This window comes from Oncorhynchus kisutch, linkage group LG18, assembly GCF_002021735.2.
Source record: "Oncorhynchus kisutch isolate 150728-3 linkage group LG18, Okis_V2, whole genome shotgun sequence".
NCBI lineage: Eukaryota > Metazoa > Chordata > Actinopteri > Salmoniformes > Salmonidae > Oncorhynchus > Oncorhynchus kisutch.
In genome coordinates, this window is record NC_034191.2 from 43,464,548 (window position 1) to 43,486,769 (window position 22,222).

The 22,222-nt window shown below is 46.5% G+C and overlaps 1 protein-coding gene across 2 annotated transcripts in view; it reads right to left on the minus strand.

Annotated features, from left to right (window-relative positions):
- Positions 1–22,222, minus strand: part of sipa1l3 (signal-induced proliferation-associated 1 like 3) — a 100,644-nt gene that overhangs the window by 8,351 nt on the left and 70,071 nt on the right. For both annotated transcript variants that reach the window (XM_031796107.1, XM_031796106.1), the window contains exons 6-16: positions 22,043–22,217; positions 21,495–21,598; positions 16,462–16,619; positions 15,779–16,361; positions 15,318–15,416; positions 14,990–15,165; positions 11,410–11,664; positions 4,338–4,514; positions 2,402–2,526; positions 644–756; positions 76–530 (exon numbers count right to left, since the gene is read on the minus strand). In XM_031796107.1, coding sequence (XP_031651967.1) covers positions 76–530; positions 644–756; positions 2,402–2,526; positions 4,338–4,514; positions 11,410–11,664; positions 14,990–15,165; positions 15,318–15,416; positions 15,779–16,361; positions 16,462–16,619; positions 21,495–21,598; positions 22,043–22,217 — 2,420 coding nt within the window. The remainder of the gene's footprint in view (positions 1–75; positions 531–643; positions 757–2,401; positions 2,527–4,337; positions 4,515–11,409; positions 11,665–14,989; positions 15,166–15,317; positions 15,417–15,778; positions 16,362–16,461; positions 16,620–21,494; positions 21,599–22,042; positions 22,218–22,222) is intronic.

Consider the following 22,222-nt stretch of genomic DNA (forward strand, 5'->3'; position numbering starts at 1 on the left):
TGTCCTACCCACTCTCTTACCACTACTTAAAGCTAAACTGCATTGGAGTGTATAAGCAGTGTGTCTCTCTTGTACCTGGGTTTAAATGAGTCTGGCTTCTCCACGTTGGATCCTGGAGGAGGGAAGGTACGCGTGCGGTATCCTTTGTTCTGATTGGCAGGTAATACAGGTGACGACTCTAGTCTCCGCCCCTCGACTCCGTTGCCCCTCACCCCAGAGACGTCCTGCAGCCCGCTATTATAGGTTGCTGAACAGTGCAGGGGCTTCTGTGATTGGCTGGACTGGTTTCCGTGGCGACCGCCGGGCTTGGTGTTGTAGAGGGTGGGGGCATCGATGCCGCTGTCGCTGGAGCCGCCCTTACTGAGGGGGTCGGGGTCAGGTTCAGCCAGGTTGCCTAGGCAACCCCCGGATACCCCCGGGCCTCCTCTCTCCCCCCCGGCCCCGTCGAACCAGCGCTCGTCACTGTGGCTGCTGGACGCGTTACTGGAGAGAGTGTTACTGCTGGAGTGGCTGGAGTACTGGGTCTCACCCTACAGAGAGGGGGATGAGGTGAGAGAGAGACGGTAGATACACAGAAAAGCAACTGGCATAAAATCTCTCTCTCTCTCTCTCTAAAAAAAAAAAGAGGACAGTTATATCTGACCTTTGAGTGTCTGTTGGGGGAGTCTTTCCCTGGGACGTCCTGTCGGGTGGGTCTCCTCTGCCCTCCTCCTCCTTGCCCCCGAGACGATGACGCTGGGACATGCCATAGGGGCTCTGGGCAGAGAACACACACACACCATTACGCATCAAAGGTTTAATGTAGTGACAGGTGTGGTATGTAGGCCAGCGTTATGTTTTACGTGTTCATTGTGTGTGTGTGTGTGTGTGTGTGTGTGTGTGTGGTCACTGTATTGGGGTAGTCAGTATTTAAGCCTCTTTTCTGATGTCTAACTCAGTTCGATTTGGACCCTCTCCAATTGACTCTCTTTAATCCTGACTATTTCTGTGTGTGTGTATGGATATGTACAGTTGAAGTCGGGGGTTTACATATACATTTAAACTCAGTTTTTCACAATTCCTGACATTTAATCCTAGGAAAAAATTCCCTGTCTTAGTTCAGTTAGGATCACCACTTTATTTTAAGAATGTGAAATGTCAGAATAACAGTGGAGAGAATGATTTATTTCAGCTTTTATTTCTTTCATCACATTCCCAGTGGGTCAGAAGTTTACATACACATACACATTAGTATTTGGTAGCCTTGCCTTGAAATTGTTTAACTTGGGTCAAACGTTTCGGGTAATCTTCCACAAGCTTCCCAAAATAAGTTGGGTGAATTTTGGCCCATTCCTCCTGACAGAGCTGGTGTAACTGAGTCAGGTTTGTAGGACTCATTGCTCGCACACACTTTTTCAGTTTTGCCCACAAATTTTCTATAGGATTGAGGTCAGGGCTTTGTGATGACCAGTCGAATACCTTGACTTCGTTGTCCGTAAGTCATTTTGCCACAACTTTGGAAGTATGCTTGGGGTCATTGTCCATTTGGAAGACCCATTTGCGAACAAGCTTTAACTTCCTGACTGATGTCTTGACATATTGCTTCAATATATCCATATCATTTTCCTCCCTCATGATGCCATCTATTTTGTGAAGTGCACCAGGCCCTCCTGTAGCAAAGCACCCCCACAACATGATGCTGCCACCCCCGTGCTTCACGGTTTGGATGGTGTTCTTCGGCTTGCAAGCCTCCTTTTTATGGCGGTTTTGGAGCAGTGGCTTCTTCCTTGCTGAGCGGCCTTTCAGGATATGTTGATATAGGACTTGTTTTGACTGTGGATATAGATACTTTTGTACCTGTTTCCTCCAGCATCTTAACAAGGTCCTTTGCTGTTGTTCTGGGATTGATTTGCACTTTTCGCACCAAAGTACGTTCATCTCTAGGAGACAGAACGCGTCTCCTTCCTGAGCAGTACGACGGATGCGTGGTCCCATGGTGTTTATACTTGCGTACTATTGTTTGTACAGATGAACGTGGTACCTTCAGGCGTTTGGAAATTGCTCCCAAGGATGAACCAGACTTGTGGAGGTCTACAATTCTTTTTCTGTGGTCTTGACTGATTTCTTTTGGTTTTCCCATGATGTCAAGCAAAGAGGCACTGAGTTTGAAGGTAGGCCTCGAAATACATCCACAGGTACACCTCCAATTGACTCAAATGATATCAGATGCTATCAGAAGCTTCTAAAGCCATGACATAATTTTCTGGAATTTACCAAGCTGTTTAAAGGCACAGTCAACTTAGTGTGTGTAAACCTCTGACCCACTGGAATTCTGTCGATAAACAAATGTTGGAAAAATGACTTGTCATGCACAAAGCAAGCTAGCCACTTAAAGTATTTTTATAGATATATGTTTGTGTACCTGTCTTGCAGCGCTCCATAGTGCTGTCCTGGCTGGTGAAGCCCGAGGAGGACTCTCCACTAGAGGTGATGTCCAGACTGAGATGAGGTTCGTAGGCCAGCAGGGGGCGCTGGGCTGAACCGTACCTATACAGATATAAGAGCAACAGGGAGGTTACACACACACACACACACACACACACACACACACACACACACACACACACACACACACACACACACACACACACACACACACACACACACACACACACACACAGTGTAATACCGTACTATATACCAGTTTTGATGCATGAACTGGTTTGGGTTTTTACTTTACCTTCTACAACAGTATTTGTTTAATGTAAAAAGTCAGTTTCTGTTTTTTTAGCTTACTCCGTTTGCTACTTGAGCCTTCTCTCCCTATCCTCCTGCAAATATTTTTTACATGCTAACAAAATGCTAACAAAGTACTAACGAACATAAGCTAAATGCAAGGACAGACAACCCAGGACATAGAGTTGTAGAACTATCTCAAAAGGCTACTCACACTTGATCCAGAAGGGGATGGATTGTCTGTGCTGCAACCAAGAAGCTTGATATTGCAAGCTAGCCCCTTCACTTTGTAGCTAGCAAATTAACAAACCAAAAGCATAGATGGAGCCCTGAACTGGAGAACATGTATTTGGCACATCTTAAATAGTTAATTTATAGTTATAAGATATTTATAGATGGCAAACATTAGTAGTTCATTTCAAGTGGAACTTGATCACCACTCTTGTGCTTCTCAACTGAAGATCGACATGTTTTCTACACGGTGCTCTTCGTAAACAAACATACCATGTGACTGGCTCAATAGAAGTTATTAGGGGGGAAAAAATGGTGGGGGGAGGTATATATGGTATACCACACAAGCCTGGTTAAAAATATTGGGATATGATATTTTGTCCATACTGCCCAACCCTAACACACACTCAGGTTACACAGACTCAGATTTAGGCAGACAACAACAGAAAAGGTACACAAACACGGGCTCCATTTAGTCGAACGGTCCATTGTGTGGTCGTAAGGATGTTTGTCCACAGAGATTTCTCTCGTCGAGCAGTCGCAAATCACAATGGTGCACAAAACACCAGTCTGATCTACGCCTGTCTCAGTGGACTGATCCAATGGTGCACAAAACACCAGTCTGATCTGCGCCTGTCTCAGTGGACTGATCCATTGCGGAGGCCATAGGGATGGTACAGTCCATCACTCGAAGACAATGGTCACCAACCTTTTCTGAGTCAAGATCACATTCCAAGTAAAAAAAACAAGCCAAAATCTACCGCTCAGATAAAGTTTTTTAAAAACCCTAGAGAGGTTAAAGCATCAGACAAGCTCAGTGCATATAGTTGAAATTATTCAAACACATAGGGTGTGTCTATATATGAAAAAATACACGTTTTAAAGTTTTGACCAATCGGGCAGACGATTCTCGGTCGACCAATATATCCCCGCCCCCCCCGGGGACAGCCCTAACACACACAGATATGTTTAAGAGCATTTCCCAGATTCTGTTTTTGCTATGTTCCATGGTGGCGCTTATTTCAAACATGTTTCTCTGGTTGGGCAGGATGTAATAATCACCAAACACACAGGTAAAACTACACAATGGAGTCTTAATCCAAGAGTGTGTTCGTACAGGCCTCACTGACAGAAGCTCGACAGTCAAATCAGTCAAAGGTCTGCAGCAAGTTAGCTACCACTCCTAGCAACAACCGCCAAAAGCCTGCCAAGTATCATGCAAAGGAAATGCCAGGGAACAGGAAGGAGTGACATCCTCCTCCAATACAAACAAATGGAGACCTCAATGATAGCTCAATGCACACAGAGACAACCACAGAGCCAGTCAGAGACAACCTGAGAGATACACACACACAAAGACACTAACACACACACAGACTCTGTTGACTGACCTGTCAGGTGAGGGTTTGTAGCGTATGAAGGTCCCGCTGAGTACGGGGCCCCCCAGGGCCACCATGCCCCCCAGGCCAGAGGGGGAGGAGAAGCTGGCTGAGGGGTTCCTGTAGGGCAGCACTCTGTCGCCCCCCGCTGGCGACAGGCAGTAGTGGTTCTCAGGGAAACTCACTGGCCTGCAGAGGGGACAGCGGAGTTTAAAGTCAGTATATTAATAAAGCGTCATAGAGTATGAGTGCTGATCTATGATCAGTTTTAACTTTTAGATCATTATTTATATGGTTATATGGATAGAGAGGACCTGATCCTGATCCACCAAAAGTATGTGGACACCTGCTCTTAGAAAATCACATTCCCAAATCATGGAGTTGGTCCCCCCTTTGCCTCTAACAGACTCCACTCTTCTGGGAAAGTTTTCCACTAAATGTTGGAACATTTCTGCAGGGACTTGCTTCCATTCAGCCACAAGAGCATTAGTGAGGTCAGGCACGGATGTTGGGCGATAAGGCCTGACTCGCAGTCGGCGTTCCAATTCATCCCAAAGGTGTTCGATTTGAGGTCAGGGCTCTGTGCATGCCAGTCAAGTTCTTCCACACCAATCTCGTCAAACCATTTCTTTATAGACCTAGCTCTGTGCACGGGGGCATTGACATGCTGAAACAGGAAAGGGTCTTCCCCAAACTGTTGCCACAAAGTTCGAAGCACATAATCTTCTCGAATGTCATTGTATGCTGTAGCGTTAAAATTTCCCTTCACTGGAACCAAGAGGCCTAGCCTGAACCATGAAAAACAGCCACAGACCATTATAACTTCTCCACCAAACTTTACAGTTGGCACTATGCATTGGGGCAGTTAATGTTCTGATGGCGTTTACCAAACCCAGATTTGTCCATCGAACTGCCAGATGGTGAAGTGTGATTCATCACTCCAGAGAACGCAATTCCACTGAGTCCAATGGCGGCGAGCTTTACACCACTCCAGCTGACGCTTGGCATTGCGCATGGTGATCTTAGGCTTGTGTGCAGCTGCTCTGCCGTGGAAACAGTTATTGTGATGACGCTGCTTCCAGAGGAAGTTTGGAACTCTGTACGAGTGTTGCAACCGAGGACAGACCATTTTTATGCGCTTCAGCACTCGGCAGTCCTGTTCTGTGAGCCTGTGTGGCCTACCGCTTTTGCGTTGTTGCTCCTAGACGTTTCCACTTCACAATAACAGCACTTACAGTTGACTGGGGAAGCTCTAGCAGAGCAGAAATGTGACCAACTGACTTGTTGGAAAGGTGGCCTCCTATTCCGGTGCCACGTTGAAAGTCACTGAAGCTCTTCAGTTAGGCCCTTCTACTGACAATATTTGTCTATGGAGATTGCATGGCTGTGTGCCATGTTGCCGAATCCACTAATTTGAAGGGGCGTCCACATAGTTTTGTAAATATAGTGTATCTAAAAGTAGATTTGAGAAATATTTGATCAAAGCTGGCATGTTTATGACATTTTGCCTTACCCAGGCCTCCTTAATTACTCCCTAAAGTTTCATGTAAGTGCTACAAAGCTAAATTCGGTGTCATTACGAAGCTTTACTATGTCCACTGTAAAGAGTGCAAAATTGATTTCAATAAACAAATTTACATTAATGAATGAAAGTAGAAGACATTTTTCAGTATATTGTTTAGCATAATATACTCTAAGGCAGGGCTCTAAATGTAGAAAAAAATAATGTATTGGTAGCACTTGTGCTCCTAACTTCAAAAAGTTAGGAGCACTAAAGGAAATTTAGTAGCACTAGAAAATAAAAAACTGATTGAGAAACAGCCTATATTGGGCCTAGGTAGTGACCTAGAAACGAACATGTAACACTGTAAATACAATAATGTATTATTAAAGATAAAATGTTGATACGAATACTTGTCATGAAAATTACAAAGTCATTTGTGTGGAATATTAGGTTTCTATACTGAACAAAAATAGAAACGCAACATGTAAAGTGTTGGTCCCATGTTTCATGAGCTGAAATAAAACACCCCAGACATTTTCCATACGCACGAAAAGCTTATTTCTCAACCCCCCCAAAAATGGCACACATTTGTTTACATCCCTGTTAGTGAGAATTTGTCCTTTGCCAAGATAATCCATCCACCTGACAGGTGTGGTATATCAAGAAGCCGATTAAACAGCAAGCTCATTACACAGGTGCACCTTGTGCTGGGGACCCCCCCAAAAAGGCCACTAAAATATGTAGCTTTGTCACACAATGCCACAGATTTCTCAAGTTTTGAGGCAGCGTGCAATTGGCATGCTGACTGCTGGGATGTCCACCATAGCTGTTTCCAGAGAATTGAATGTTAATTTCTCTACCATAAACTGCCTCTAACGTCATTTTAGAGATTCTGGCAGTACGTCCAACCAACACAATCGCAGACCACGTGTAACCATGCCAGCCCAGGACCTCCACATCTGGCTTCTTCACCTGCAGGATCGTCTGAGACCAGACAGCCAGACAGCTGATGAAACTTGGGGTTTGCACAACTGAAGAATTTCTGCACAAACCTGACTGCCGTTCGGCGTCCTAAATGACTTCAGTGGTCAAATTCTCACCTTCGGCATGCTGGAGAAGTGTGCTCGTCATGGGTGAATCTCGGTTTCAACTGTACCAGGCAGAAGGCAGACAGCGTGCATGGAGTCGATTGTAGATATGATTGTGGACTACAGGAAAAATAGGACCAAGCACGTCCCCATTGTCATCGATGGGGCCGCAGTGGAGCAGGTTGAGAGCTTCAAGTTCCTTGGTGTCCACATCACCAACAAACTAACATGATCCAAACACACCAAGACAGTCGTGAAGAAGGCACGACAAAGCCTATTCCCCCTCAGGAGACTGAAAAGATTTGGCATGGGTCCTCAGATCCTCAAAAGGTTCTACAGCTGCACCAATCGAGTTGCATCACTGCCTGGTATGGCAACTGCTCGGCCTCCGACCGCAAGGCACTACAGAGGGTACTTGCGAACGGCCCAGTACATCACTGAACCAAGCTCCCTGTCATCCAGGACCTCTATACCAGGCGGTGTCAGAGGAAGGCCCTAAAAATTGTCGAAGACTCCAGCCACCCTAGTCATAGACTGTTCTCTCTGCTGCCGCACGGCATGCGGTACCGGAGCGCCAAGTCTAGGTCCAAGAGGCTTCTAAACAGCTTCTAACCCCAAGCCATTAGACTCCTGAACATCTAACCAAAGGGCTACCCAGACTACTTGCACCCCCCCCCTCTTTTACACCACTGCTACTCTCTGTTGTTATCTATGCATAGTCACTTTAATAACTCTACCTATATGTACATATTACCTCAACTAACTGGTGCCCCCGCACATTGACTCTGTACCGGTACCCCCCTGTATATAGTCTCGCTATTGTTATTTTACTGCTTTTCTGATTTGATTTGTATGGGTGAACGGTTAGCTGATATCAACATTCTGAACATAATCCCACCACCCCCATGGGGCACTATGTAATGGGCAGGCATAAGCTACGGACCTTGAAAACAACTGCATTTTATCAATGGCAATTTCAATGCACAGAGATACCCTGACGAGTTCCTGAGACCCATTTATCCGCTGCCATCTCCTTATGTTTCAGCATGATAAGGCACAGCCCCATGTCGCAAGGATCTGTACACAATTCCTGGAAGCTGAAAATGTCCCAGTTCTTCCACTGTCCGCATACTCACCAGACATGTCACCCATTGAGCATGTTTGGAATGCTCTGGATCGACGTCTACGACAGCATGTTCCAGTTCCCACCAATATCCAGCAACTTCGCACAGCCATTGAAGAGGAGTGGGGCAACTTTCCACAGGCCACAATCAACAGCCTGATCAACTCTATGCGAAAGAGATGTGTCGCGCTGCATGAGGCAAATGGTCACACCAGACACAGACTGGACGCCCCTACTTTGTTTTTTAAGGTATCTGTGACCAACAGATGCATATCTGTACTCCCAGTCATGTGAAATCCCTCTTTCTTTCTTTCTTTCTTTCTTTCTTTCTTTCTTTCTTTCTTTCTTTCTTTCTTTCTTTCTTTCTTTCTTTCTTTCTTTCTTTCTTTCTTTCTTTCTTTCTTTCTTTCTTTCTTTCTTTCTTTCTTTCTTTCTTTCTTTCTTTCTTTCTTTCTTTCTTTCTTTCTTTCCTTCTTTCTTTCTTTCTTTCTTTCTGTGCACTCAAATGTTTGGGTGTAAAGGTTACCAGGTTGTTAGCTAGCTAGCCAACGAGGTAACACGACTGAACAAGGTGCAAAATGGTTTAACAACGTCGATGAGCGAGTAGTTTTAGAATGGCCCACGACATGGTTTATGAATGTAAAGTGCGGTCCCGGCGATCCTTTATAGGAGGATTTTTTTTTAAATGTTGCGTCGGTAATACGGGTCAGATCCTTTGACCTGGTTGGACTGGAAGCGAGCCACTATTGCTCTAGTAAAGGTGCAACCGTGATGCTAACGAATCCGTACTTAATTGTTTCTCTAGGGGCACTGGGAATTTCTTTCATAGTTGCACAGTGCTCCCAAAATAAAACCCTGAGTCACACAGCAAAATACAGTACCAGGCAAAAGTTTGGACACACCTACTCATTTAAGGGTTTTTCTTTACATTTAACTATTTTCTACATTGTAGAATAATAGTGAAGACATCCAGACTATGAAATAACACATATGGAATCATGTTATAACTAAAAAAAAAAGTGTTAAACAAGTAGCCACCCTTTGCCTTGATGACAGCTTTGCACACTCTTGGCATTCTGCACACTAGGCAGGGTAGCCTAGTGGTTAGAGCGTTGGACTAGAAACCAGAAGGTTGCAAGTTCAAACCCCCGAGCTGACAAGGTACAACTCCCTGAACAGGCAGTTAACAGTTAACCCACTGTTCCTAGGCCGTCATTGAAAATAAGAATTTGTTCTTAACTGACTTGCCTAGTTAAATAAATGTAAAAAATAAAATAAAAATGTTCTCTCAACCAGCTTCATGAGGTAGTCACCTGGAATGCATTTCAATTAACAGGTGTGCCTTGTTAAACGTTAATTTGTGGAATTTCTTTCCTTCTTAATGCATTTGAGCCAATCAGTTGTGTTATGACAAGGTAGGGGTGGTATAGAGAAGAAAGCCCTATTTGGTAAAATACCAAGTTCATATTATGGCAAGAACAGCTCAAATAAGCAAAGAGAAATGACAGTCCATCCTTACTTTAAGACATGGTCAGTCAAATTTCAAACTTTGAAAGTTTCAACAAGTGCATTTGCAAAACCCATCAAGCGCTATGAGGACACTGGCTCTCATGAGAACTGCCACAAGAAAGGAAAACCCAGAGTTACCTCTGCTGCAGAGGATAAGTTCATTAGTTACCAGCCTCAGAAATTGCAGCCCAAATAAATGCTTCACAAGCGGTAAAGCTTCATAGGACACATTTTTGCCCTGTAGCACCTTCGAAAATCAAATCAAGAGTCGGCTTTCTATGCCGCAACAAAGCCTCCTTCACTCACGCCGCCAAACTTACCCTAGTAAAACTGACTATCCTACCGATCCTCGACTTCGGCGATGTCATCTACAAAATTGCTTCCAACACTCTACTCAGCAAACTGGATGCAGTTTATCACAGTGCCATCCGTTTTGTCACTAAAGCACCTTATACCACCCACCACTGCGACTTGTATGCTCTAGTCGGCTGGCCCTCGCTACATATTCGTCGCCAGACCCACTGGCTCCAGATCTACAAGTCCATGCTAGGTAAAGCTCCGCCTTATCTCAGTTCACTGGTCACGATGGCAACACCCATCCGTAGCACGCGCTCCAGCAGGTGTATCTCACTGATCATCCCTAAAGCCAACACCTCATTTGGCCGCCTTTCGTTCCAGTTCTCTGCTGCCTGTGACTGGAACGAATTGCAAAAATCGCTGAAGTTGGAGACTTTTATCTCCCTCACCAACTTCAAACATCTGCTATCTGAGCAGCTAACCGATCGCTGCAGCTGTACATAGTCTATCGGTAAATAGCCCACCCATTTTTACCTACCTCATCCCCATACTGTTTTTATTTATTTACTTTTCTGCTCTTTTGCACACCAATATCTCTACCTGTACATGACCATCTGATCATTTATCACTCCAGTGTTAATCTGCAAAGTTGTAATTATTCGCCTACCTCCTCATGCCTTTTGCACACAATGTATATAGACTCCCCTTTTTTTTCCTACTGTGTTATTGACTTGTGTTAATTGTTTACTCCATGTGTAACTGGAGTGGGGCGGCAGGGTAGCCTAGTGGTTAGAGCGTTGGAGCGTTGGACTAGTAACCGGAAGGTTGCAAGTTCAAAACTCCCGAGCTGACAAGGTACAAATCTGTCGTTCTGCCCCTGAACAGGCAGTTAACCCACTGTTCCTAGGCCGTCATTGAAAATAAGATTTTGTTCTTAACTGACTTGCCTAGTTAAATAAAGGTAAAATAAAAAAACTCTGTGTTGTCTGTTCACACTGCTATGCTTTATCTTGGCCAGGTCGCTGTTGCAAATGAGAACTTGTTCTCAACTAGCCTACCTGGTTAAATAAAGGTGAAATAAAATAAAAAATAAAATAAATTTAAAAAAGATGAAACATTATGGAGTCTTAAAGGAGGCCTGGGTAAGGTCAAAATATCATAGAAATGCCATCTTTGATCAATTATTTCTCAATTATGCCAAATTATTAGTTACAAATGTAAAATATATGTAAACAATTCTTCCCCAAAAATAACCATGCTATGGGTTCCATTTTGTACAAATCCCCAAAATCATGATATTTTTGATCCTGGTTTCGTGTGAAATCACTTATATGTTCTCCACCTACAGCGACGCTTTACGTTTTTTAAAATAAGGATAACCTCAATGTCAGAGCATTTATGAGAATCACACCAGGCCATGAGCATAGGACAACCCCCTCAAGACACTGACGCAAACAAAGGCAATGACACCAGTGTCTACGCACAAGGCAAACAAATCACACACACACACACACACACACACACACACACACACACACACACACACACACGTCAGTGTCGCACCTCTTGTTGGAGAGGTGCTGGGGCTCCCTGTATGGGACGGGCATGACCATGGCCTTGTGTGAGCGGGGTTGGGGTGGTGGGGGGCCCATAGGGGTCCAGCGCTGAGGGGTGGGGGCGCTGTGCAGGCCAGGAGGGCCGGCGGTGCTGTCCCAGCGCCAATCGGGGGGGCGAGGGGAGGGCCGGTACCCTGCTGCCACAGGCTCAGGCTCTGGCTTCTGCTCCATTGTCTTCATCTCATACTCCTCTGTGCAGCCCCTACAGACAGAGAAGGGGAATGGAGAGTCAGTGGTACTGCAAGGCTACACCGTTCACACAGATTACACACAAACACCAGACAACAACTAGAAATGTCATAGCTGCTTACAACATGTCAGTGGCTACGCACACACACACCACACACGCAACCACACACACGCGCGCAACCACACACATACCACACACGCAACCACGAACACACGCCGTCTCCGTCAGCATATTCCCTTTAGCATCCTCCTCCAACAGCACACACACACACACACACACACACAAGCACTAATGAGCTTCTTCAGGACTCCATCAGGACTCCATCCCCTACTGTAAGGCCCCGGGTCAAGTGTGTGCGTTTCTACGAGCGTACGTACAGATAGAAGCCATGACCTGACCTCTCAGTCAGCCAGTTGTCGCTGGACAGAAGCACGGTAAGATAAACCGCTAATCTCATGAAGATTCTCTCGGTCAGCCTTTTATTCCTGTGTATGTGGCCTAGATGGGTCACCGTGCATCGAGTTAATACACGAGCAAGGCGTGTGGAAATGGTCGTTGTAGGCTAGACCACTCCAGTTAAACACTTTTATTAGTGCGATAACGGGCTTTTATTCAACTTCCCCTAAACAGTCACGATCTGGACATTATGAGTCACTGCACTACCAATAATACAATGAAGTGCACATTCATTTTTTTGGGCAAATTCAAAGGTGCACCCTCAATTACGTAATATCAGTTTCAGTGGGGTGTTCGTCTCCTTTTCGACTCAAGAGAGAGCGATATAGATCCCTCTTTAACCCGGAACGGCACGACAGGTTAAAGAGGCACCACACCGCCACAGACATCGTACATCGCTGCAACGGGGAGGGGGGGGGGGGTGAGAGGAGAGGAGGGACAGACGAGGGAAAATATAGAGGAGGAGAGGAGGGACAGACGAGGGAAAATATAGAGGAGGAGAGGAGGGACAGACGAGGGAAAATATAGAGGAGGAGAGGAGAGGAGGGACAGACAGACGAGGGAAAATATAGAGGAGGAGAGGAGAGGAGGGACAGACGAGAGAAAATATAGAGGAGGAGAGGAGAGGAGAGGAGGGACAGACGAGGGAAAATATAGAGGAGGAGAGGAGAGGAGGGACAGACGAGGGAAAATATAGAGGAGGAGAGGAGAGGAGGGACAGACGAGGGAAAATATAGAGGAGGAGAGGAGAGGAGGGACAGACGAGGGAAAATATAGAGGAGGAGAGGAGAGGAGGGACAGACGAGGGAAAATATAGAGGAGGAGAGGACGGCAGGGGAAGGGAAGAGAGGAGAAAATAAAGAAAGGTAAAGAGAAGGGAAGAAAGGGACAGGGACCTGTCTGCATCTCTGTGTGTGATCTCTCCCCTATTGTTTGACCTGGGTTAGGCTCAATCACACGGGCCTGGCCACACTAAGCCCAAGACTGCTTCTGCTTCAGAAAACAACACACACACACCACTACTACTACCGCTGCAGGCTAAAGTAAACAGAGCACACACACACACACACAGAGGGGACATCGCAACATCACATGCACGGTCTGTATGAAAGATACCAGGAGACACTGTATGGGTAGAATGATGGGCATATGGTGGTCTCTCGATCAGTCTCAAACACATACCAGCGAGTGTACTAACCAACCTTGTAAGGGAAAAAAAACTTGATCCCACACATATATAACTGCCAATGTCAAGTCATGAAACAACCCTCACACACACACACACACACACACACGATAAGAACACGTACGGTGCACACATACCAGAGCACCAACCTTAGAGACAGAAAACACCGGTGCCCACTTCCAGAGACCGCTCCATCGCAATGGCCGGCCTGACAGCTGGAGCTCTCTCTCTCTCTCTCACACACACATTCCGCGAGCAAACACACACCCTCTCTCGCTACTGCATCTCTACATCGCTCTCCTGTCCACAGCGCACACCGGGAGGGGAGAGAAAGAGGAGGAAGAAGTGAAGGCAGTTCTCTTTTCTCTCTCCCACCCACTTGGCTTCTCCCACCTGAGAGGTGTTCAGACACGTCTTCCCATCCAAGCTCCTCTACGCCGCTGCCCTACTGTCCACACACTGCCTCTCTCTCCCTCCTCCCTCCTCCCTCCTCTTCTACCCTCTCCATTCAAACAGAGCACGCGGTGTTCATTCATCGCCTCTATATATTTATTTATCCGCAGATTCCAGGCCTTAATCTCATGCAATCTGTTTTCCTGGCACACTATAGAAAACAAGCGTGATAGAGAGAGAGGGGGGGGGGGGAGAGTGGTAGAGAGAGAGGGGGGGGGGGGAGAGTGGTAGAGAGAGAGGGGGGGTGAGGTGAAAAAGAGAGGGCGGAACAGAAAGAGTGAAATACAAGACTAATTATGTAGTGTGTGTAGTGTGAGCGTGTGTGTGTGCGTGCAAGTGTGTGTATGTGTATCGAATGGGTTTAAGTCATGCAATTAAACTGCCTTAAACATTAAAGAAGTCCAACCACTGTGCCATCACACAGCCCCAGCAGCACAATTACTGTATTTAGCAAACCCCAACTCAATCAAGAACAGACATCCTGCTCCATGTGACCCTGACTACGGAGCAGCACACTCGGGGGGGGGGGGGGGGGGGGGGGTCCAAAATGGCTCCCTATTCCCTATATAGTGCACCACTTTTAACCAGAGTCCTATGGGCCCTATTCGAAAGTCTTTGCACTAAATAGGGGAAAGGGTGCCATTCGGGACACACCCAAGCTGGGCTATATATCGAGTAGAGACTAGTCCCACTGTGTGTAGTCAGTGTGTATTCATCTCAGTAACATTCAACCCCACACTATTTAATAGAGCCTCATTATCCCACTGTACTCAAGGCCCATACTCAGATGAAAGGTTGAGAGGAACGGAGCCAACAAGAGAACAGAGATGGGGGAAGGGGAGATAGCAAGAGAGATAAAGAGTGAGAGGCAATAGAGGCAGACAGCGAGAAGGGGAATAAGAAAGCTTGAAAGGAAATTGTGTACTCATTCCATTGATTGTTACTTCGTTCTATCCATCTCTTTCCCTCTCCTCTTTCACCACATCCAGGAATTCACACATGTTCAGACCATGTGCCTCTCGCCTCTCTTTCACACACTCCCACTCAAAAGTCTCCACAGAACAGAGACGTCTGGCCAGCATATCTCAGCTCTGTTGGTGTTGCTGTGTGTTGTGACTCTTCTCCCTCTGCAACACATCCTTCGGAGGCAGGATGATGCTTTGACACAAACCCATTCATATTCACACACAGACACTCAAAACGCACACACACACTCAAACACATGGGCACAAACACACTGACCTGCGGGGCCCTCCCTCCTCGTAGGGCGGTATGATCACCACTTTAACGGTGACCGACGTCCTCAGTAGGTCGATCATCTGCTCGTGTGTCAGGGTTACCGCGGCAACCTTGCAGATCTCCACCAACCGGCTGCCCTGCCTCAGCCCCGCCTGCCAGGCAAAGCCGTACTCCTCCACCTAAAGCAGGTTAAAAAAAAGATGTAAAATAAATAAATATATATAAATAAATATATATATATATATATATATGTAATATAAATTCACAATTAATTTTTATGGATTTGACACGACTTCACAGAAATATTTTTTTTGAAGGAATGGAAAAGTACCTCAGCCACGGTGCCATCCAGCCTGACGTGGAACCCCAGCTGTCCCAGGCCGTTCCTCCTCAGAGTCATATCCACAGTCTCACAGCCCACCGTCAGCGCCTGGGGAGAGAGGGAGGGAGGAGAGCCTAGGAGCTTTAAGCAAATAAAAAGGCTTCAAAAAGACGTGTGGTTTTAAATGCATCATTAAATACATAAATCACACAAAACAGCCGAACATGGATTTTTGTTTCAGAACCAGTTTTGAACCGCCATTTGGCAAGAATCACAGTCACCTTAGCCTGGGTGGCTGTCTGTCTGCTTTAGCAAACTCTTAATTGTCTTACGCAACAATGTAGGGAAGTGGTACCCAGGCTATTTCTTCTAGAAAAAAAATCCGGTCGAACTCTTCCCTACACCGGTGCCTCTTATACCACCATACATGTGGTAAACCTTCCCCTGCTCTATGACCTCTGCCTGCTCACCTTTAACCTCTGCACCACCTCCCTGATGTCCTGAGCAAAGCCCTCGGGGACTCTGACGGCGATGTGGTCTCCTCTCCCGTAGAAGATCTTCAGCGCCAGCCTCTCCGGCATCCAGCCGATCACGTCGACGCAGAAGCAGTTGAACACCACTTCCTTGGTGTTGCAGTCTGCCAGGAGGATGTACTCTGCCGACACGCCCAGAGCGCAGGAGATCTCCGTCCCGCCGCCACTGAAGTCCTGGGCCAGCACCCTCCACGCCACCGCCCCGGCCGCTCCCAACTCGGCCCCCTCCCTCGCCCGTGCCCGCTCTCTCTTCTTCGACGCCAGCGAGATGAGGTTGTTGAGTTTGCCCGCGGAGTCGAGCGGCGTACTGCTCACACAGTTCTCGGCTAAGTCTCTGAGGTACTCCTGTCGCGTGCGCGTGGCCATGGTGTGGAACTTCTCGGACTTGTGCGCGGCGCTCTCTGCATTGATCACCTTGGCCAAGAGGAAGTTGCGGAAGGCTTCAGGGTCACGGAACGTCACCCCGCTGGGGATGGGCGGGCCGAAGGGAGGCACGTCCTTCATGCGCGTCACAGCCACACTGAGGAGAGAGGAGTAAAAAAAAAAAAAACCTTCAACAAACCCACCAATAACAGCAGCATAATGAATGCCATGGTGAGAGTTGGTGTGTCCCCCCCTACCTGTAGCAAGTGCCGTCGGAGCAGGGGTTGTGCACGCGGACGATGACGAACACGTGCTGGAAGTGGGAGCGGATGTTCTGAGGGGTGAAGGGCAGCGCTCCCGGCTCCTGGAAGATTATTGTGACGATGTCGTTCCCTATGTGCCTCTTCCTCAGGAGCTGAGGGAGAAGAAGGAGAGGGGGGGGGGGGGGGGGGGGGGGGGGTGAGAGGGAGCAAAAATGAACATGTGAAAGAGGGAGACAGAAAGGAGTACGAGCGAGGGTGGAGGTAAGCACACAGAGTTGGCAGAGGGAGAGACAGACCGAAGCAGAAGGAGGGAGGAGAGTGAGCGGGGGAGACAGAACAAGTACAAATGAACATGAGTGAGCCAGATTTGGCACTATGAGCTCACTTGACTCACTATCGCACCATTATATTGTTAGGGAATATAAGGTAGCTTCAGTTTGACAGGGGTTTCATCCTCCAGGGCTTTTTTCAGGAGTTTATTTTGTATTTTTTTAACCATTTGACCTGATTAGGAAAAACAGGTCCCATCATAACCCTAAAATTAATCACTGTCAATACCTTATAGGGTCCAGAGTTTTCCTAGTTAGGTTAACATATAAGGAAAAACTCCAGGCCCCAGAAGGAAAGTCAGTGTGCAGTTGTCAGGTATCGTCAGGTATGTGGATGATCAGGGCTTTATTCAGGAATATTTATTGGGCTACTTTGATGTGTCAAGTGGGCGAGATACAGTCTGTTTGACTTGATGAATTTTGAGATGTCTGAGTTTAAGTTCATAGAGAAACTCGTTGTCCAAACCTACAATGGTGCAGCTGCAATGGAATGTATCTGCTATTTGTATTTACAGCGAAATCCCCTCTTGTTCCCTGAGTAAGAGGTGATGACTACTCCACTCCACTACCAACTTTCTTCTGACATGAACTGAAGCCATGTCTCATGTGTCCGCTCATCCACTGTTACATTTAATGTTTCCTCTCCAAGTACTGTGAGTACCCCTATCAATTTAGTCTCATTACTGTATGTAGTCAATTACATACACAATCACATTACACATCATTGATTTTACTCCTTGCTTGGAGTAACTCATTCTTAGATCTTTTGTCTAACTGTGTAGTGTGATTGTTTTTAGCCTTCCCAGTCAAATCCTGTCCAGCACTGGTCAAGCCTCTGAACACCTCAACTCATGTCTCATACCCTCATTCAATCCCTGCTGTGATCCCTTTCCAACACGGTGTAAGTAGCCCTCTCATTCCCCATAACACTGTACAATAAATGTATTTTTTAAATGCTTTAGGTTAAAATAATTCGTCTTTGAGGATTTTTGAAAAACTTTGGGTCTCCCATCCTCCTCCATATTTCAGGTCACCAGCCTCCACTGGTGTGAATGTCAGTCACACGGTGGGGCGGCAGGGTAGCCTAGTGGTTAGAGCGTTGGACTAGTAACCGAAAGGTTGCAAGTTCAAATCCCCGAGCTGACAAGGTACAAATCTGTCGTTCTGCCCCTGAACAAGGCAGTTAACCCACTGTTCCTAGGCCGTCATTGAAAATAAGAATTTGTTCTTAACTGACTTGCCTAGTTAAATAAAGGTAAAATAAAAATAAATAAAAAAAGTGACAGAATCCATCCTGTGTCTATTTGCGGTGTAGCAGTGTGAAAGTGTCAATTATATAAGACAGCATAAAGCTCACACACACACACGTTCTGCCTGGGGCTGGACAACTGTCAGGGGCCCCTGGGGTCCGGATGTACTGGAGATCCTCCTCTCCTCTCTAGGCCCTTGCCCTTAGTCACATTCACCTCTTAACTGGCTCTCTTTTTGACTCTCCTCCTCTCTCTGGCACATAACATGACTCTTTATTGACTACCTGACTCTCTAATAGGTCTCTTCCCTCTCCTCTCTGAGTGAGGGTTTATTGGTGATCTACACTGACACCTAGAGGTTGCACGGCAGAAGTAAAACATGTTGCTGCTGTTGCCTTTGCGCCCCTGGATGGAGTAAGTGGGCTGAATATTCGTCTATTCTCTACCATTGTACCATTTACACACCCACACGCCTATAAAAGTAGTTCAGTCAGGCACACATATAGCATAACCACAGAGTTTTTGTACCCAGAGGCGCAACGTCGCGATACTTCTGGGAATGCGTCTGGAAGCCGACTTAACAGACCAGGGTTTGGCAGACAATGGGAGGAAGTCGTCCTTAGTTGTTCATTTTCTCGAATTCTAAAGGCAAAACCTAGATTTGAGCAAATATCTTAAGTAGCTGGACCTGTCATTACTACAACCTTGTGAAACTGACAGGTATGATTTTCTTTTAATATCGGAGGAGTGACTTTAATTTGACAGCCTGCACATGCGTAATTTGGCAAGGCATGACCGTTAGACGTGTCCCCCTGCTTAAGCCAGTACATGTCCAGGCCCATCTGAAGTTTGCTAGAGAGCATTTGGACCTAGTGAATGACCTGCAGAGAGCTGGGACCAAAGTAACAAAGCCTACCATCAGTAACACACTACGCCGCCAGGGGCTCAAATCCTGCAGTGCCAGACGTGTCCCCCTGCTTAAGCCAGTACATGTCCAGGCCCATCTGAAGTTTGCTAGAGAGCATTTGGTTGATCCAGAAGAAGATTGGGAGAATGTCACATGGTCAAATGAAACCAAAATAAAACTTTTTGGGAGAACTTGCACAATTGGTGGCTGACTAAATACTTTTTTGCCCCACTGTATAGTGGATACATTCTAATAGTTGCTAATACATGCTAACGTTGCTAACAGCAACACTTTTGTCAGTCAAGGGGTCTGAATACTTTGGAATGCACTGTATGTGAATTGGTAGGTTATGAAAACTCAGTTTCAGCTACAGTGGGGCAAAAAAGTATTTAGTCAGCAACCAGTCCATGTTGCCCAGCAATAGCCCCAAAACATCACTGCTCTAGAGGAGATCTGCATGGAGGAATGGGCCAAAATACCAGCAACAGTGTGAGAAAACCTTGTGAAGACTTACAGAAAACATTTGACCTCTGTCATTGCCAACAAAGGGTATATAACAAAGTATTGAGATAAAATTTTGTTATTGACCAAATACTTATTTTCCACCATAATTTGCAAATAAATTCATAAAAAATCCTACAATGTGATTTTCAGGATTTTTTTTCTCACATTTTCACATAGTTGAAGTGTACCTATGATGAAAATTACAGGCCTCATATTTTTGAGTGGGAGACCTTGCACAATTGGTGGCTGACTAAATATATATATATGAAGTGCTCAGTGACTTTCAACGTGGCACCGTCATAGGATGCCACCTTTCCAACAAGTTAGGTTTGTCAAATTTCTGCCCTGCTAGAGCTGCCCAGGTCAACTGTAAGTGCTGTTATTGTGAGGTGGAAACATCTAAGAGGAACAACGGCTCAGCCGCAAAGTGGTAGGCCACACAAGCTCACAGAACTGGACCGCTGAGTGCTGAAGAGTGTAAAAATCACCTGTCCTCGGTTGCAAGACTCAATTTAGAGTTCAAAACTGCCCCTGGAAGCAACATCAGCACAAAAACTGTTTTTCTGGAGCTTCATGAAATGGGTTTTCATGGCCGAGCAGCTGCACACAAGACTTAGATTATTATGAGCAAGCGTCGGCTGGAGTTGTGTAAAGCTCGCCGCCATTGGACTCTGGAGTGATGAATCATACTTCACAATCTGGCAGTCCAACAGACGAATCTGGTTTTGGCGGATGCCAAATGACCTGCCCGAATGCATAGTGCCAACTGTAAAGTTTGGTGGATGAAGAATAATGGAATGGGGCTGCTTTTCATGGTTCGGGCTAGGCCCCTTAGTTCCAGTGAAGGGAAATCTTAATGCTACAGCATACAATGACATTCTAGACAATTCTGTGCATCCAACTTTGTGGCAACAGTTTGGGGAAGCACCTTTCCTTGTTTCAGCAATGCCCCAAATGCACAAATTGAGGTCCATACAGAAATGATTTGTCTAGCTCAGTGTGGAAGAACTTGACTGGCCTGTACAGAACCCTGACCTCAACCCCATCGAACACTTTTGGGATGAATTGGAACGCCGACTGCGAGCCAGACCTAAATCGCCCAACATCAGTGCCGACCTCACTAATGCTCTTGCGGCTGAATGGAAGCTCGCCCCAGCAGCAATGTTCCAACATCTAGTGGAATGCCTTCCCAGAACAGTGGTGGCTGGTATAACAGCAAAGGGGGAGGACCAACTCCATATTAATACCATGCAGGTGTCCACATACTTTTGGCTAGGTGGTGTATGTGCTAGCAACAGTTACTGTACAGTTGGCATGTATTTAATGAACATAGATACCGTTAGCAGCACATTACAAATATAAGCACACTCGTGGGGTTTATATGACCTTGTACATTCACCCACATTAAGTTCTCATGCAAACACTTGGGCATACACGCGCACACAAGAAATGCCGAGCTTAACAACCGACGCACAGTTTCACTCGCACACACCGTTAACACAGCGCCCTGAGGGATATGTCGGAAGGCAGCTCTATTTAGAGCAGAAAGGGAAACCTAGAGCCCGAGCCCCACCCAGCTTCGATCCAGTTAAAGGGAACAAAGACTCCAGGAAAAACACCACAGACACAGAATTGAAGAGGAACGCCAGTCTAAAAGAGAGGGAGAGAAGTTCTATTTCACGAGCAGCCGCAATTGTCCATGTCCGAGCCAGACAAACTATAGAACAGAGCTGTAACAAAACCACATTACACAAACACAAGACAGTTTTATAACCCTTCCTGTCTCTGTCCGCCATGTGTCTTCTGAATCTGAGCTATGACACTCAACGGTGACACTCGGACGGACGTCCAAAAGGATTAGTGAGACTTTGACAATGGCCACGCCACCCTGAGTACCCTTCATCTGGAAGAGTGCCTGACCCCTGTAACTACACCTGTGGGATTGACCAGACAACAATACTAGATAGAAGGGGAGTTGAAGGTGTTTGGGGTGGGCTCTGGTAGACCATGGTGTGTGTGTGTGTGTGTTGGTCTCACCTGCTGTGGGTTGTTGGGCATGTAGGGCAGCATGGTGGACACGTGGAACATGACCTCATAGCCCTGGTAGGTGGTGTACAGGGAGTGGGTTCCCGTCGAGTCAGCTGGGGGAAACCGAGAGAGAGAGACAGCAACACACACAAACATACGGTCAACGTTCCGTTATCCTGTCCCAGTTCAGCACCAGGGCATGAACTCAACAAATAAAGGAACACCACATCAAAAAAAACACAGTCTGTCGAGACTCTTTCTAAACGGTTGACTTCACAGGCTGTGACGCAGCAACAGTGTTTTTATATCCATGAGCCATTTGGCAGGAATCACTCATTTTACTCAGTGTTCACACCTGGGCCTTAAGTTCCATCATTACATGATTGCAAAAACTACATATAACCATTAGGAAGGCATGCAGAAAACTGTGCTGACATTGGGCACGCACATTCGCCTGCACACACACCCTACTTACGCACCCCCCCACACACACACAAACAAGACACAAACACCAACGAACACAAACACCCTACCCTCCCACACACACAGACACGTACTCTTAGTGTCCAGCTGGGCGGCGTAGTTGGTGAAGCCTCGGAGGCACACCTGCTCCCCTAGCAGGTCCATGAAGGCAGAGAAGGCGGGCGTGGCCTCTTCGTTGTTATACATCTCCTCTTCGGTGCTCTGCCCTGCCCGACACAGCAGCACTCCCACCTTGTGCTTCTGACTCAGCTACA